Below are 15,124 nucleotides of genomic sequence, written 5' to 3'. Positions count from 1 at the left end.
GCCAGGGAATATCAAGTGTTTGTGCAGGAGTACGCAGCGCACAGCTAACCGTGCGGACCAGAGAAGGAGCTCCTCAAGGATTAGTGACTTTCTGGCAATAAGCACCTTCCAGTAAGCTTTTCTGCACCTAGAGGTGAGAGCACTACAGAGTATTTCCTTCCACCATTTTTACTTTAACTGTTACAGTACCACAAAAAATTGGGAAGAGAGCAGCATGGCAAACAAGGGATTGAAGTCTCCCAACTGAAACACATCCCAACTTTGGACCTCTACAAGACACTGAGTCAAACCAGCTCTTGCTCATCTGTTTCCACTGGAAAGCTTCCAGTGGAAGCTGCTTTCCAAAGATGACCAACACAACTGATGTCCAAAAGCACAAGATGTGGCTTGTATTTTTACTGCCATCACAACGAATGAGGGAATCTGAAGTTGTAGTGCTATGAAGGAGAAAGAAAAGCTCATCTGCCTTCAATGTGTCAAAATTCAGGAGAGACCATTCTCTTCAGGGAGTTATTTAACACTCCTCAAAATTATGGAAGCTTTAATCTTTACTTAAATTCACTGGTTGTGTTAAAGTGCTTACTAATGTTTTCTTCCTATTTTCAATGTTCCAATAGCATAAATTAGTAAGTACCAAGTAAAATGGTCAAGTACAATACCAGTGCTTCCCCATACGAAAGATTTTCATTTAGCTTTAGGATATGCAATGTTTCCTTCCACTGAGCTTTTCCATTAACAGGACATGTGGGTTTCATTTGTATGGATTAAAAGAACCATAATAGTTTTCCCTCTTCAAAACCTTCAATGTCTCAGACCGAGAACTCGCAAAAAATGCCAACCTACTGATACCAGTCTTTGTTTAACGCACAGAATTTTTGACTGGCGAATATTTGACTCTGAGCTCTAATAAGAGAAGAAATAGGAGAGACAATAGCAATTTTTCACATCACATCTATGAAATCATGGCCAAACAGTGAAACACAGCTGAGGTGCAAGTTTTACTGATTCTAGTGAGCTCTGGCATGGGATTTTCAGCCCAAGAAGTTTTGCATGTTCTTCTCCCTAGTTGAATTGGCTTGTTTAATAAACACGTTGCCTCTCCAAAAGCCTTGCCATCACTGTACAACTATTCTTATTATACAAATAACAATAGAGGTGTAAGTACTATACCAGTAATGTCAGATGTAAGTTTCTGAGAGAATAAAAGAAGCAGTGAGAACTTACTTTCCCAAAGTAAAGGGAGATTGGGATAGGTAGGAAAGATAGCAACATCAATTTTGGCAAAGAACCTACAGGCTCTGCCAGCACATGGAATAGGCCTTGCCACCACAGAGAGGATTTACTAAAGGAGCTGCGAGTAAGGACCACCCCCCACAGAGGATTCCAGCCACGAGCACTTTCACAGTCAAAGAATCACATCAGGCCCTTCCTTGGCCTCTGCCACAGCAAGTTTTAGCCACAAGGAGAATTAAAAACTTGCACCAAGACACTGTAATCCAGAATGAGAACTTGTTATTTTCTGGTTCCAAGGCTTAAGCAAAAACAAAGAAGCACAACCCTTAACCATTTCCCTCATACTCTGCTTAAACAAGGGCGAGACAAGCACCCTCTATCCTCCTCCATGCTAACTGAAAGGTGCTGAGGTCCCTTCCCTCCCCAGACCTAGGCAATCATGGAGGAGACACTCTCTTCACTTTCAGGCCATACCATTTGGTATTTTTTTGCTCTTCTCTGGCTATTTAATTCATGAAACCCAGACCAACATCCCACCACTGCCTTGCTCTACCTCTCTTTTCTCCCATAGTCTCACAGATAAGGATTTCAGAAAAGCTTTCCTGATTTTATTGCTCTTTGCTACAGCTCGCATGTGGCTGAGAAGTGAAACAAAATTAAACGCTTTCTCTGCCCCTATGCATGGGGACAGAGGAACACCCACGTAAGAGTGCTGATGTAAGAATCAGCAGTTACAGATATACCTCAGCCAAACCCGAGGTATAACTGAACATTAAGTTAAAAAAAATAATACACACAAGGCCTAGTCTGTGCCATTTTCCCCTCAGACACAGCTAGAGCAGCATGAGCCCTCTGCATTTTACCAGCCAGCTAATCTGAAGGTGAAAGCCTCCGCAACACGACACCAAGCAACCCCCAAGCTTTAGGATCCTTTCGTCAAACAGTCCCTAAAATTTCTAGTGAGAAACAGACACAGCATCTGTGTGCTCTGATAACACTATCCCATTGATTTAACTTTGAAATTACCAGCGAGACAGGACAATTCAACAGTTTCAGTTAAAAGGTCTTAGTGCAGTGTGTTAGGCTTATTTAGGGTGTTCTTTCTTAAACACAGAAACAAAAGAGGCATAACAAATAAACACAACATGGCTATTTAGCCTTTAGGACTGAGAATAGATCACAAAATTCAGGGAACAACATTGCACTGCAAAATTATTCCTGGGTAATTCCACAGGCCAGGAAACCAACTCTTCAATACACAAGCAGACAAAAGTTCACCTCAAACTTGTTAACCAAAAAGTATACTTTTAAGGGGGGGGGGGGGGGGGGTGGGGGGGTGGGAAGAAAAGAGAGAGACCAGTAAGGAAGGATCCGATGCCCATTCAGGTCATCAGAAGCCTGATCACTTACTTCGGCTGAATCTACTAAGAGCTATATTACACTGTGTACTCAGACAAGAGTGCCTGCTGATGCTGTGTTAGGGTATATATTACTCAGAAAAAAATTTGTTTCTCGATATCACACACTTCCCCCTCCCTTCCACTCCACACAGCACAGAAAGCAGTAACCTTTGTATAGGTCACTGTACGTCTATAAGTTAAAACCAGAACAATGTATAATTGAGCACATAATAGTGAGGAAGGGGCACACAGTATTTTTTTCCCCTCCATCTATTATGTTAGAGAAATGAATTGCACAAAAGAGTGTAATTCACGGGGGTGCCCGAAAAGCCCAAGTATTGTTGCGATACCTGGCTAATAGCCAGGGTGATGCACGTTGTGTGTTACAGAAACGTTGTGTTTGACCTACAGATTGAAAAACAGTGTCAACTGCTGCCTAACTAACAGCTCCCCCTCCCTCCCCCCCACTTTTTCTCCTCCTCTTCCCCCCCTCCACCCGCCCCCCCCCACCTTCCTCCTCCTGGTCAACCAAGAAATGGAGTTCCCATGTGCCAAGACCTTGTATCTTATTTTGTCAAGAAAATGAAGGGGGGAAGGAGTAGGGAAAAATGGTTCTGTAAGTAAATACAAGTAATACCGAACTTAAGAAAAAAATCCACTTCACCCCCTCCCCCTACCGAGACCTTAACAGTTAAGAACAAACATGTATCTTTAATAACAAAAAAGGCATCCAACATATTAGTGCACAGTCTGAGGATGATCCACGAGAAACCTTTTTCCTGAATCCACACAATAGTAACTCTCAGAATTATTTGATAAGGAGACACCGTGGCTTCCCACACCATTCTTTTTGTTTTAAGGCAAGAGGTGCGGAGGATTCAATTAAGTTTGGGCTGGGCAAAGGGACAACTCCAAACGCTAGGATCTCCAGATGGGAGGAGGGTTTTCGCTAGCCTCAACCTCCACTTACAAAAGAACAATACAAAAAAAAAAAAAATTTTGCTTAGATTTCAAACTAAGCAGGTCAACAGCCTGTCTTTCTATACACGGAGATACACCAGTACTAACGTGCTTCCAGCACCTGCCTTTCAGCACAGCCCCAATTCCTTTGTTTGCTCAAAATTTGCTTCCATACCACTTTAAATTAGCTTACAAAGAACCGCAGCAGAATAGCTGGAATGTGAAACATTTTTTTTTTTTTTTTTTTTTTTTTTTGGAGGGGGGAGGCGAGCTGCTTCTTAGGAGGAGAGAAAATTAAAATACAGACCCAAGTCGCTCCTAAATACCTTCGAAAAAAATTATATTTACAACTTGATGCCTTCTATTTCCACCCCTACCACCGAGCCCAGGGGCACACAAGTCCGGGAGGGGGTACTAAAAAAAAAAAAAGGGGGGGGGGGGCGATAAAAAAAAGGGGGGGGGGGGAAAACCACCCAACTGCCATCTCCTGCCTCCTCTAGCCCTGCCAGCTTCCCTGTTCCTTCCCTGCCTGCAAAGCGCCCTCTGGAAAGCATCGAGACTTCTTTTATCAACCGTGTGTGCTGGGGGGGGAGAAGGGGGGGTCCTTGTTCTTACTCTGGGTGTTTGGGACTGGAATGAGAGGGGATTATTTTTGGACCCCGGCGATGAGCGGAGCCCGGGGGGGGGGGGTACCCCCCCCCCCCGGGCTCCGCTCATCGCCGGGGTCCAAAGCAATGGATGGGGGGGGCAGTCACCCCCCCCCCCCCCCCAAAAAAAATAATAAAGACTTACCGGGGTCGAAATCGGGGACCACCGCCTGGTACTGCGGCCCGACCCTCATTCCGCCGCCAGCTGAGGGAGGCAGAGGGAGAAGCGTTACCCGCGTGGGCCCGCCCGGCCCCTACACCCCCCCCCCCCCCCCCCCCCCCAAAAAAAAATTACCACACACCACCCCCCCCCCCCCACCCCTATCGCTTCTCACCGTGCTCCTCATCGCTGGAGGACCCCGAGCTACCCTCCTCCCAGGAGTTGCCGCTGCTGTTGCCGTTGGGGGCGGCGGATAAACTTTTGCTACCGCCGTTGTTGTTATTATTGGCGCCGGCGGCGTTGTGGTTCCTGCCCCGCCGTTTCCCCGAGACCTCCGGGCCCTTCTCGATCATGGCTGGCATTTAGGGGAGGAAGGTAGAAGAGGGGAGGGGGGGGGGGGGAGGGAGTGTGTAGAAGGGAAAGGGGGGGGGAATCAGAGTTTAAAAACTGCGGGGGGGGGGGGCTGGGGGAGGCGCCGAGGGCGGGCGGGAGCCGGGGCGGGCCGGTGCGCGGCGGCGGCGGCGCTGCTACATCCCCCACCACGATCGCCCCGAACTTTGAGGCTCATCCCAGCCCTGCGCTGGGACTCCGTTCAACCTGCGCTGCTGCCTGCCACCGGCCCCGCCTTCCCCCGCTCCCGCCCCTTTCCATTGGCTAAACCTACATTTTGGGAGGCCAGCCCGCCTGCCCATTGGACGGCGTTTCCTGTCCATCGTGGCGGCCCGGCGCTTCCGTTTGCTGGGTTAGGTGGAGGCGTATCGCCGGGCCATACGTGTGAGGGCTCCGCGATCTCTCCGCCCAGCGATACCTCTCCTCCGAGGGCTGCGCCGGAGCGGAGGGGGAGAGAGGCGGGTTCGCACGCCCCCGCCGGAGCGGCGCTCCCCGGCCCGGCCCGGCCCGCGGAGGGGGCGGCAGCGGGGTTCGCCGCCCCTCTGTGAGCTCACCCCCGGGAGGAGGGTGGCGAGGGACTACTTTGCCTCCCCCCCCGCGGCGGAAGGTTACGGCGTGGTTTGAATGGGATTCCATACAAAGCCCCCGTTACCCGGGGGCCGGGGGACGCTGAGGCGGGCGGCGGCGGCTGGCGCCGGGGTTCTGGGCCCCACCCGGTCGGGACGGCCCCGCCGGCAGGGGCGGCCGCTCCGCGGGGGGAAGGAGCCGCCGAGGGCTCGGGGAGCCCGGCGGCCGGCAGTGCCCTGGGCAGAGCCGGGGGGGCGGCCGGGAGCGGCGCTGAGGCTACGGGACAGCGCCGGGGGCGGGGGAGGTTCCCCCTTCCCGGCAGCGGAGCCCTGAGGGGATGAGAGCGGCCAGCCGGGAAACCGGCACCGGACGGACGGGGCCCCCGGGCCGCACCCCAGAGCAGGATCGGGCCCCGTCAGCCGGCTGCTGCCGGCCTCCCCCCGGGGGTCGCAGGGGCCGCCGAAGCCCTTGCCCCAGGCTGCGGCCGCGGTCGCCCCGAGGTCCTCCCGAGTAACTCCCGAGCCCCCCCGCTCCCCTGGAGGGGCTCTTCGGCCAAGCCCAGGTCCGCCCCTTGGGCCCGGCCTGAGCCGGCGGCCCCGCGCCCCAAATTTCGACGGCTCACGCCTTGCCGGCGAGGCGCCCGGCTCCCCCCGCCACCTCGGCGGGGCTCGGGCCGCGGCGGAGCCCCTTCGGCCTGCGGAGGCCTGGCGCGGCGCGGCCGCCCTCCCCGCATGGCCGCCGTCGTCGGAGCAGGCTGCGGGCGTCGGGGACGGCATCAGCCGGCGCGGTCGTGCCTGCCCCGAGCCCCCGGGCCGTGCGCGCTGCCCCGCCGCCAGCCGCCGGCGGCAGCGCTCCCAAAAACTGGGAGGGAGCCGGGGCGAGGGGTGGAAACAAAAGGGGAAGCGAGACCGCTTTTGCTTCCCCCCGTCGCACGAGGCTCCTGTCGCGACCCCTGTATGCTTCAGGGGAGGAATTGCTGGGGGGGGGGGGGGGGGACGACGGGGTCCAGGCCCGTCCTGACAAAAATGGGCGACAAAAGTATACGAAGTGCTGGCTTTTATTTGGGACTCGAACTGTGCGGCAGGGTGAGGGTAAACAATACAGAATCGTGGAAAGCAGCTTGTGGGGTGTGTCTTCTATTTTCATTCAAATTAACTTCTGTAGCAAGTTTTTTTTTTATTGGCCCGTGCAATTAAAAGTGCAATTTGACTAGCAGCGGTTATCTCGTATCAGACAAACTGTCCCCAGCCACTCCCCTCCTCCCTCTGCCATTTTAATCCAAGAGAATTTGCACAGGGGGAGGGGGAAAGAGCTGCTGAGGGAGAGCCACGGTTTCTGGTCCTGCGCTTACCGTTCCTTTTCTATACTGTGCTTCAGATTATCACAATTATTTAACTTCCAGGTAGTTGGGAAAGGGTCCTCCTTAATTTTCATGCACTACTTGCTCTATTAAAATTAGGGAAGGAAATACCTTTTTGAAATGCACGTTAGTTTCTTTCAGCCTAGTGACCTCTTCAATATTTACTTTCCCCTCTACGCTCAGTATATGTGTTGTGTGTCTATACAGACAGATGCATAATCAGTTTCCTTCACGTACACATGCATGTACCTGTCAATATTTCTTCACCACGGTTATTTATTTACAGCACAAAAAATAAGTTTATTTACACTACATAAAACTAACTTTTACTGGCTCACAAAACTAAATTTTATGATGGTGACTCTTGATCCCACACTCTTTAAAAATCTCAGTTCTAAAATAGGGGAATAATTAGCGATGCTCTTAAACCCCAGCGCTGACAGCCACAAGTATTTCCCAGCGCGAAGTGTATTAGTTCGTTAGCGCAGAATGCATTTTCATGATAGACAGGAATGCAAACATGGCAGAGTGTTCATTATCCTTCTCTGTACTCCGGTGTTTCTACTCCAGAAACGCAAGGGCAGGAAGGGAACACCTGATTTTTCATTTAAAAATGAGCTTGAGTGAAATTTGAAAGGTTTTTCTGTCTGCTTTGCAGGTCCCAGCCGGGGGGGGGGGGGGGGGTGATGGGACACCTCACCTAAGAATTAGGCTGAAGCACACCTGAGTATTCAACTTGAACTTGAACCTGAGACCACAGACGTGCTTACACCAAGACACGTGTGTACAGCTTTGCAAATCGGGGCCTAATTTTGGTCTTCCTTCACTTCCTCTCTCCCTCCTCCTCTCTTCATAGCTGTTACCCGCTTAGGCCCCAGGATTAAAATCGAAGTCGCCCATCTGACCTATAACCCAATCGCACTCTTTGAAGCTGTTGAAACGACATTTACTGCCGGCACTTCACAACTGTTTGCCTTCCCTAAAGCCGTGGCCCCCCCGGGAGCGGGGCTGCTCAGCACCGTCCCGCAGGAGCGGGCTGGAGGAGCCGCGCATCCCCTGCGGCCCCACCGCTGCTTGCCAGCGCGGTGACAGATGCCATCCGTGCCCACCGCTGCTTGGCAGCACCGCGACAGGTCCACCCGTGCCAAAGCCGTCGCCTGGGACGGCCGGGCACGCTCTGCCGCTCCCGCCCACCCACCGGGCCGCTCCTTATCCCCGGCAGAAGATGAGGAGATGCCCAGGAAGGGGAGCGGATGGGTGCCTTCTCCCTTGGGTGCCGAGGGGTGCGTGCCTGTGCACTCTGCACGTGTGGGTGTCCCCAGAGCAGGAAGTCTCGGGGCTGTCACCATCGCAGCCAGTTTGCACCTGCCACAGCTCTTGTCCCAGGCCGACACCACCCCCTTCACCCCTGCCAGGGCTGCTTTTCTTTTCAAACCTTTCTGCAGAAACTCATGAGCCCTCAACATAACATCTCTGATGCTGATGGAGCTCTTTGTTCCTAACCATTGAGAAAATTCTTCATGTTTGTTTTTGCTTCCGTAACAGTGGCCCTGGGTTTCTTTCTGCTTAGGCTGAAAAGCCTGAAGTTTTGAGAGCGTCCCAACACAGCGCTACAGATTTTGGTGGTGTTCTTGAAGGAAACTTTTGAAAAATTCTTTTCTGGCCATAAAGAAAACTCTTCACAGAGTGTAGGCGAGTGTGTACACAGAGACTGTACACAAAATACAGAATTTTATTTTTCAGCAGCAACAGTGAATGCACTTTTTGCAGCCTCTGACTACTGCAAATGCCAAAAGAGCAACAAATTCTACTCCTCCGGCTCACGCCACTTGCTCTGGAGAAACCCAATGTTAAAACTTTGTTATTTTTAAGTTCTGCAAGGTGGGACAGATGAGGACGAAACCCCGTGAGCACTAAGAGCGACTCTGGTGGGTACGGGGTCTTGTTTACCTGGATCAATATTTCATTTGGACACATTAGGCTGCAATCCTACACGTGACTGCATGCACCCGCATGTCCTGCCGAGGCTCATCGAGCTGTGTGTAGGATCAGGAGTTTCGTACACGACCCGTAGCAGACTGAGTCACATAAAGCAAGGATGTTTTTCTTAGCCCCTGAGCTTGACTGCAACTTCTGGGCATTAGTGTAACGTAATGGTTAACCTGTTCAGCTGTTTAGATATCAGAGCAAAAGGCGGGGGGGAGTCTTTTCCTTACAAAGGCCATGTCACTGTTGTGTGTTTGCTGTAGCCTAACAGGTTGGACCAGGCAGGACTGTCTTTTTAAATAATTTCTTGAAATTTGGTTATCTGTGTCAAGGGAAAAGCACCTCTGCCTGCCAACTTTTAAATGAAAACTTTTTATTGTCATTAACCCTGTCAGTCCTGTAAGTAAAACACAAATGAAGTAGAAACACAGCTGGGATGCCCAACAACTGAGCAGCCTTCATTCCCTGGACGAAAAGCAAAGCGTCTTTTGCCTCCTTCTTGGTCTCCTCCCTGCCCAGGTGAGTGTGTCATGCCTTTCACCTGGACAGCAGCGCTCGCCGTGCACCCCTGGGGCTGCCAGTTCTTGCCACAAAGGGTTACAGGAGCTAAAGCCCTTCCTGTTTGCCCGAGCTGTAAAAAGCAGCTCTCACCTCCTGCATATTGTATTTTCCTTGAAAACAGACACACTAAAAATGCTTACCCCAGTGAGAATGTGCCTGTGTGTTTACACCAGTGTGTGTGTATATATGTATGCATGTATATACACACACATATACTTGGTTCCTAGTAGTAGAAGGGACAATTAATCACGCTCTAGACTGATTGTTTTTCATACTGAAAGGCTATTAATCAGGAAAATGTTACCCTTTGAACAAGATGTTTATACAGTCAACACTATGGGTTGGTTTTTTTTCCCTGGTGCTAAGCTGCCTGCAAAAGCAGAGCGGAAATCGGGTTTATAATCTCTTACATTAGAACTTCGTGCTCCAAGTTCGACAACAATTTTGGCTGGAATTTGGAAGGAATGTACGGGAGTTGATGCCTGGCTCTCTTTGGTTTCAAGGGGGCTTAGGTGTTCAAACCCCAAATCTCTGGAAGCATTTCAGTGCCTAAAGACGTAAACAGACATCATATGCAAATTTCAAAAACACCTCCTTCTGCTGAAAAAATCCCAAGGGGCATCTAATTTCATTTTAATGTAACTAAAAGACCTTAAAAATCTGTCCCTAAATCTCCTGCATTCCTTTGCAAATTTGTCCTTGGAGTTTTCAGCCTGAAAGCTGCTTTTAGAGAAGGAATAATATGGCAAATTTTAATCCAAACTTTTATTTCCCACTGGAGAGAATGGCTCATATCCTGTAGCGAGTGGGAGGCCAGTGGAAAAAGTGTGGGGAGGGCCGTGGTGGGAGTACGAGGGTGCAGAGAGGCAGCTGGGCTTGGATCAGCGGGGGGAGGCAGGAGAAGGGCTGCTGGCGGCTGCGGGGCGAGCACGGCTGGCGGAGCCGGGGGAGCTGCAGCAGCAGTGGAAACCCCATCTTGGGCTGGCGCAGGGGCTCCTGGCTGGCCCCGAGGGGAGGCACCAAGAGCTGGCCTTGGGAGGAGGAGAGGATGGGACTGAAATCCTGCACAGGCAGAGGCTGGCGGTGCCAGGGAGAGCAGTGGGACAAACTCACGACGCCTCGGCGCGGGCAGAGTTGCAGAGAACGCCCCGTCTACGCCAGCGAAGCGTGAACGCAGACCCCAGCGGGTTTGCTTCAGCATCCGCGCTAGGAGCTGTTTCGCAGCTTGTGAAGCTGAGGGCAACAGAAGCCACCCATCTGCACACCCCTCTCTGCCCCCACCCCGCACCCCTGGGCAGCCCTGAAGAAGAGCTCAGGAGGAGAAAGTGGGAAGGGACAGCAGTGAGAGGCGGTGAGACAGGAGCTAGGCTCTGGTGTTATTAACCCCTCCGTAGCTGGTGCCTTCTCACAGAAACCAAGCCCCCTATGAGGTGCGACAGGCACCTTTCCTTTCCTGAGGATTAGGAAGAGGCACATAGCAAAACCAGAGTAGAAAGCCTCAGATAGCTGATCAGTTTGCTCCTCTCAGTTCTGTGTTGAAGTAGAAAATCTCCGTATCGGAAGAGAAACACAAGGCGCAAAGAGATTCATCACTCCTTAAAAAAATAAATGGGGAAAAAAGATTTCCTTTTCGGGAGCCACTTCATCGTAGGGATGATTGCAGCTAGCGCAGCGCTTACCTGGGAAGATACCACTCTCTTCTCATAAACTTCTTTCATATCACTTCACTCCATCATCTCCATCGTGGCGGCAGGGCAGCCAGCGCACAATGCTAAAATCTGTGAGGGGAGACGGAGTTGCAGGGGACTGCTGTCATCGTTCTCAGGGTGACTGGGAGTCCAATAACTTAATTTTTCTCACAGGAGATTTCAAACAGAAATGCACACAATCCCTTTGGCGAGCTTTTTGTCACAAGGCCTAATGGGACAAACATTGGATGCTGTACATCAAGAGATCCAGGGGTTTAACAGTAGATATTAATTTTTAGAGCTTTGCAAGGAATACACTCCCGTGCACTTCAGCGTTTAAATCAATCTCTTTTTCTTTCGAGTGAGGGAAGAAGCTTTCCCCAGGAGCAGCTCTACTCACGCAGTGCTGCGGCATTACCTTTGAAGAACGCTGCTAGCGGCAAGGCTAATGGACTGAAAGCAGCACCGGCCAGATCCAGCGGGACAACTCCTCCATGTGAGCCCCTCCACGGTGGCAGCTTTCCAGGGGCCCGTGTCACCGGGATCCACCGGTGGGAGCAGAAAAGGCAGCCCGGAGAGAGGTGTCCCACCTTTGCAACCTGGCAGGCAGCCCCCTGCCTGCACCCTCCCACGGAGGCACGCCGGTGTCCAGGGCTCCAAGGGAAACCCTGCAGCAAAGTCCCTCAGCCAGGCAGGCGGTCTCCCGACTCCCTGGGGGTCCTCTTCACTCGCCTTGCTGCTACGGTGGTCATCCCAGCAATGGGGAAGGGAGGTCCAGCTGAGAGGCAGCTGCTTGCTCCTGAAATCCTACCGCAAAATCCCCGCTTTGACTTTCTGCCAACCCAGCCCCCTCTACTCCACCATTCAGCCCAATCTCTTCCCATGACATAGGATGATCTTAGGGAAATGCAGGCAGGGGTATCCTACAAGGCCTCTGACCCCTGGCATTCCCATGAGAAAGGGAACTGTTAGAAATTCATCTGAAATTGTCCTCAAAACGTGCAGTCGTAGGTTTAAGCAAACTTTTGTAAGAGAGTAAAAATGTATAGGTTGGTATGTCCGTACACACATGTGGAAGTGGAGAAAATTGTCTTATTCACATCCTTCTGAGGTACATGGGATCACTCTGCTGAAATCCCTGGAAATTCCCTTTGTTGTCAAACCAGTACAAGAAGGCTCAGGCCCGGTGCTTCCGTGAACACACCCCTAAGGCGTAGCACAGCTCGTCAGGACTCTAGTGCCAACCTTTGATTTTACACTCTCTCTTCCATTTATTCCAAATATAACCTGGAAATCTCAAATGCTAGAGATCTCAGGGGGGAGGAGAGAGCAAGCAAAGTTAGTTCCCCACTGCTATTTGTCTAAAGAAAACCTGCAACACATGAAAACCCGGAAAAGGAAAAAATCAACAAAACCTCAATTTGGCATCAAGTGAGGGATTAATCGCCAACTAAAAGAAACAATTTCATAAAATGCCATGACCTAGTATCTCTTCAAAGCATGATTAAAAAAAGAGCTACATTCCTATCTGCCCTGGGCTTTTCCCTTGTTAAACACCAAAAGCACCAAATACAAATGCATTTCCCCTCCCCTCTCCACCAGCACTGAGCACAGGGGATGGATGGTGTTTCTCAATGGACAACTTGTTGGTACCCTCTCACAGCCACTGCACCACTGGGATTCACCTGAGGACAGCAGAAACCTTGCACCAAACTCTTCACTCATCAGACAAAATCTTTATACCGTGGTCTTCCTCTTCTCAGTTACATCGGTGTAAATCTAGAATTTACACTGATCCGAACCTGCTCAGAGGCACTGGAAGGCTCTGGATTAATACCAAGCACAGGCATCGGCCTCCTGCTGTTTCTGTGCCTGTGGTATCAATAGAGACTTTGAAAATGATTACTTCCGTACAGGCTATAATGACTTAGAAGGAACAGTTACAGCCTGTTGTGCAAATGTGAACAATACTTGCTTTTTTAAAACGTGCATTTTTCATACGACAGGAACTAATGGCCCTTTCAGAGCAGTTATGGTCTATCTTGTCAATTTGGTTTCTATTCATGCATGCTAAGTGAATTTTTATAGCCGAACTAGGAGTCCTTAAAAATGGGCCTTATACTGGAAATGCAGATGTGAGTTACTGTGAGTTGTGCTAGGAGAGCATCCCTGCCCCTGGGGAGCCAGAGCCAGTAAATCAGAATTCCCTTTCTCCGTGCACATAACATGACTCCCAGGCACTCTTTCATCTGCACTGAGAGGCAGGAAGGAGAGGCAGAATTAGCCGCTCATTACAATAATGTTTCTCACACTTTCTCCAGCTACTCTCTGCAGGCATTAGTGGAGGGGCCCCGGCTGCCAGAAATGCTGAACACCTACATCTCCAGTTAAAAGAAACCAGAGAGCAGGGTGCTCAGCAGCTCTGAAAATCAGACCCACAGACCCTTAAACAAAGGCTTTTATATGATTTTTTTTTAAAAAAAAAAAAAAAAAAGAGAGACTCGCCTTAACTTTACTTTTTACCGTGAGAGCTTTGTTGTGAAACAAAACTGTATATTTTCCAGATTATCTGATTTCTTTTACGGCTTCCCCACTATAAGCTGTACTGCATACATGCTCACATCAGTACATTTATCTGCCTGCTTCACAGCTGGAAAGAAAATGAAGCCATCTCAATCATCTTCACATTCAGCAATAGAGAAAACTGACTCTTTCCCCATTCAGCGCCAATTAAAATGTGAAATGTGGGTAATCTGATCTCCACTAAATATTCCAGTCACCTACATTATCCAGAGTGGATACACCTCCACATGAAGTGGCAACCTGAACCTTTCCTAAGACCGGAAAAAGCAAGAGAACAGAGGCTATACAATCTTATTACTTATTTACTTAAAACGTTGTAGCTGTGCCTCCCTTCATCTCTTGGCTCCTTACCCAAAACCTGTGTAATGAGCAACATGACAGGACCCGACCATCATCAGGCACGACAGCTCCGCTAAAATGAATGCACTTGTACTGATTTACAGCAGCTGAGGATCTGGCACAGCACACCCTGGGAATACCTACCTCTCTAGAAAATAGATACACCTCTGACAGTGTCTTCCCAAGGTATTTCTCACAGATCCCATGCCGTAGTGGAATAGGAGCCATCCCCACCCCAGCTTCTCCTCCTGGCTCCATTGCTGCACCGAGTGCCTAACCACCTTGTCCTCATCAGAGGCTCTCGTCTGAAAGGACATGGAGCCAAACCTGGCACGAACCGATCCGATATGTACAAAGGAAAATCTTGACAGCATCTGTGAATAGAGTTTAAGAGAAAGGAACAAAATAATACCACATATGTTAACAGATTGAAATGGTAGCTATGGTGACCACGGCCAGACAAAGAACAAACCATTTTGACTGAATTCAGCCAATTCTTTCTGACAACAAACTGCAAGTATAAAGCAAACTTTTAAAAATCCCTAATGAAATCATTATAACAAATCCATTTGGCTCTGTTTGGCTTGTTTGCTTTTTAAATTTCAGTTGCAGCTATTACATTAAACCTATTAATCATTGATGTAGTCAAATACTTTCCACCAACTGAAAATGGGGATTTTTCTCACTGTAAAAAAAAATGTTTTTCATTGTTTGCATTTTCAAAAAAAAAAAAAGCAAGGAATAGTTATTGTAAAATGACAGGCATTCATAATTCAGAGCATTTTCTTGTGCATGAGAGAGTGTCTGGGTTTTGCAGAATAAAGGCTTGTTTATAAAAGTTGGATTACTTTCCCTATCCTGATATGCAGCATAGCTATGAAAAATTACTGTCCTGTTTATTGTGTATTACAGTGTCAAACGTCTCAGAGTCTCTTTCTTCCAGTGTGCCAGCCATTTTTTTCAGCCCTACGGAGGGTCTGACGCTCGGCGCTCTCCCATCGAGGGCTGGCCGCTTGTGCCTAGGGGAACCGAGCCGAGGACAACATGGGAGAGCACAGAGCTGAGCTATCGAGGGACAGAAAAGCTGCCTACTGAGAACCAGCGCTGGAAATACGCAGGCTGGAGATGGGGAGGATCACTCCAGTGCCAGCACAGCATAAGGCTGCTCAAAGTGATGCGCAGCTGCTTGCTTGCTTGCAAACTCCCACCCCAAGAGGCTTGAAGGGGCCGGAGGAGGCTCCACCGTGAAT

General features: G+C 50.0%; 1 protein-coding gene across 1 annotated transcript in view; it reads right to left on the bottom strand.

The window, feature by feature from the left end:
* Nucleotides 1-4,762, bottom strand: part of RCOR1 (REST corepressor 1) — an 82,897-nt gene extending 78,135 nt beyond the window's left edge. Inside the window, exons 1-2 of the mRNA XM_075712220.1 lie at nt 4,576-4,762; nt 4,386-4,445 (exon numbers count right to left, since the gene is read on the bottom strand). Of these exons, the coding sequence (XP_075568335.1) occupies nt 4,386-4,445; nt 4,576-4,762 (247 nt within the window). The remainder of the gene's footprint in view (nt 1-4,385; nt 4,446-4,575) is intronic.
* Nucleotides 4,763-15,124: the final 10,362 nt, after the last annotated feature.

The sequence above is a fragment of the Pelecanus crispus genome, chromosome 6 (genome assembly GCF_030463565.1).
Source record: "Pelecanus crispus isolate bPelCri1 chromosome 6, bPelCri1.pri, whole genome shotgun sequence".
Classification (NCBI taxonomy): domain Eukaryota; kingdom Metazoa; phylum Chordata; class Aves; order Pelecaniformes; family Pelecanidae; genus Pelecanus; species Pelecanus crispus.
This window is presented reverse-complemented; position numbering and strand designations above follow the sequence as displayed.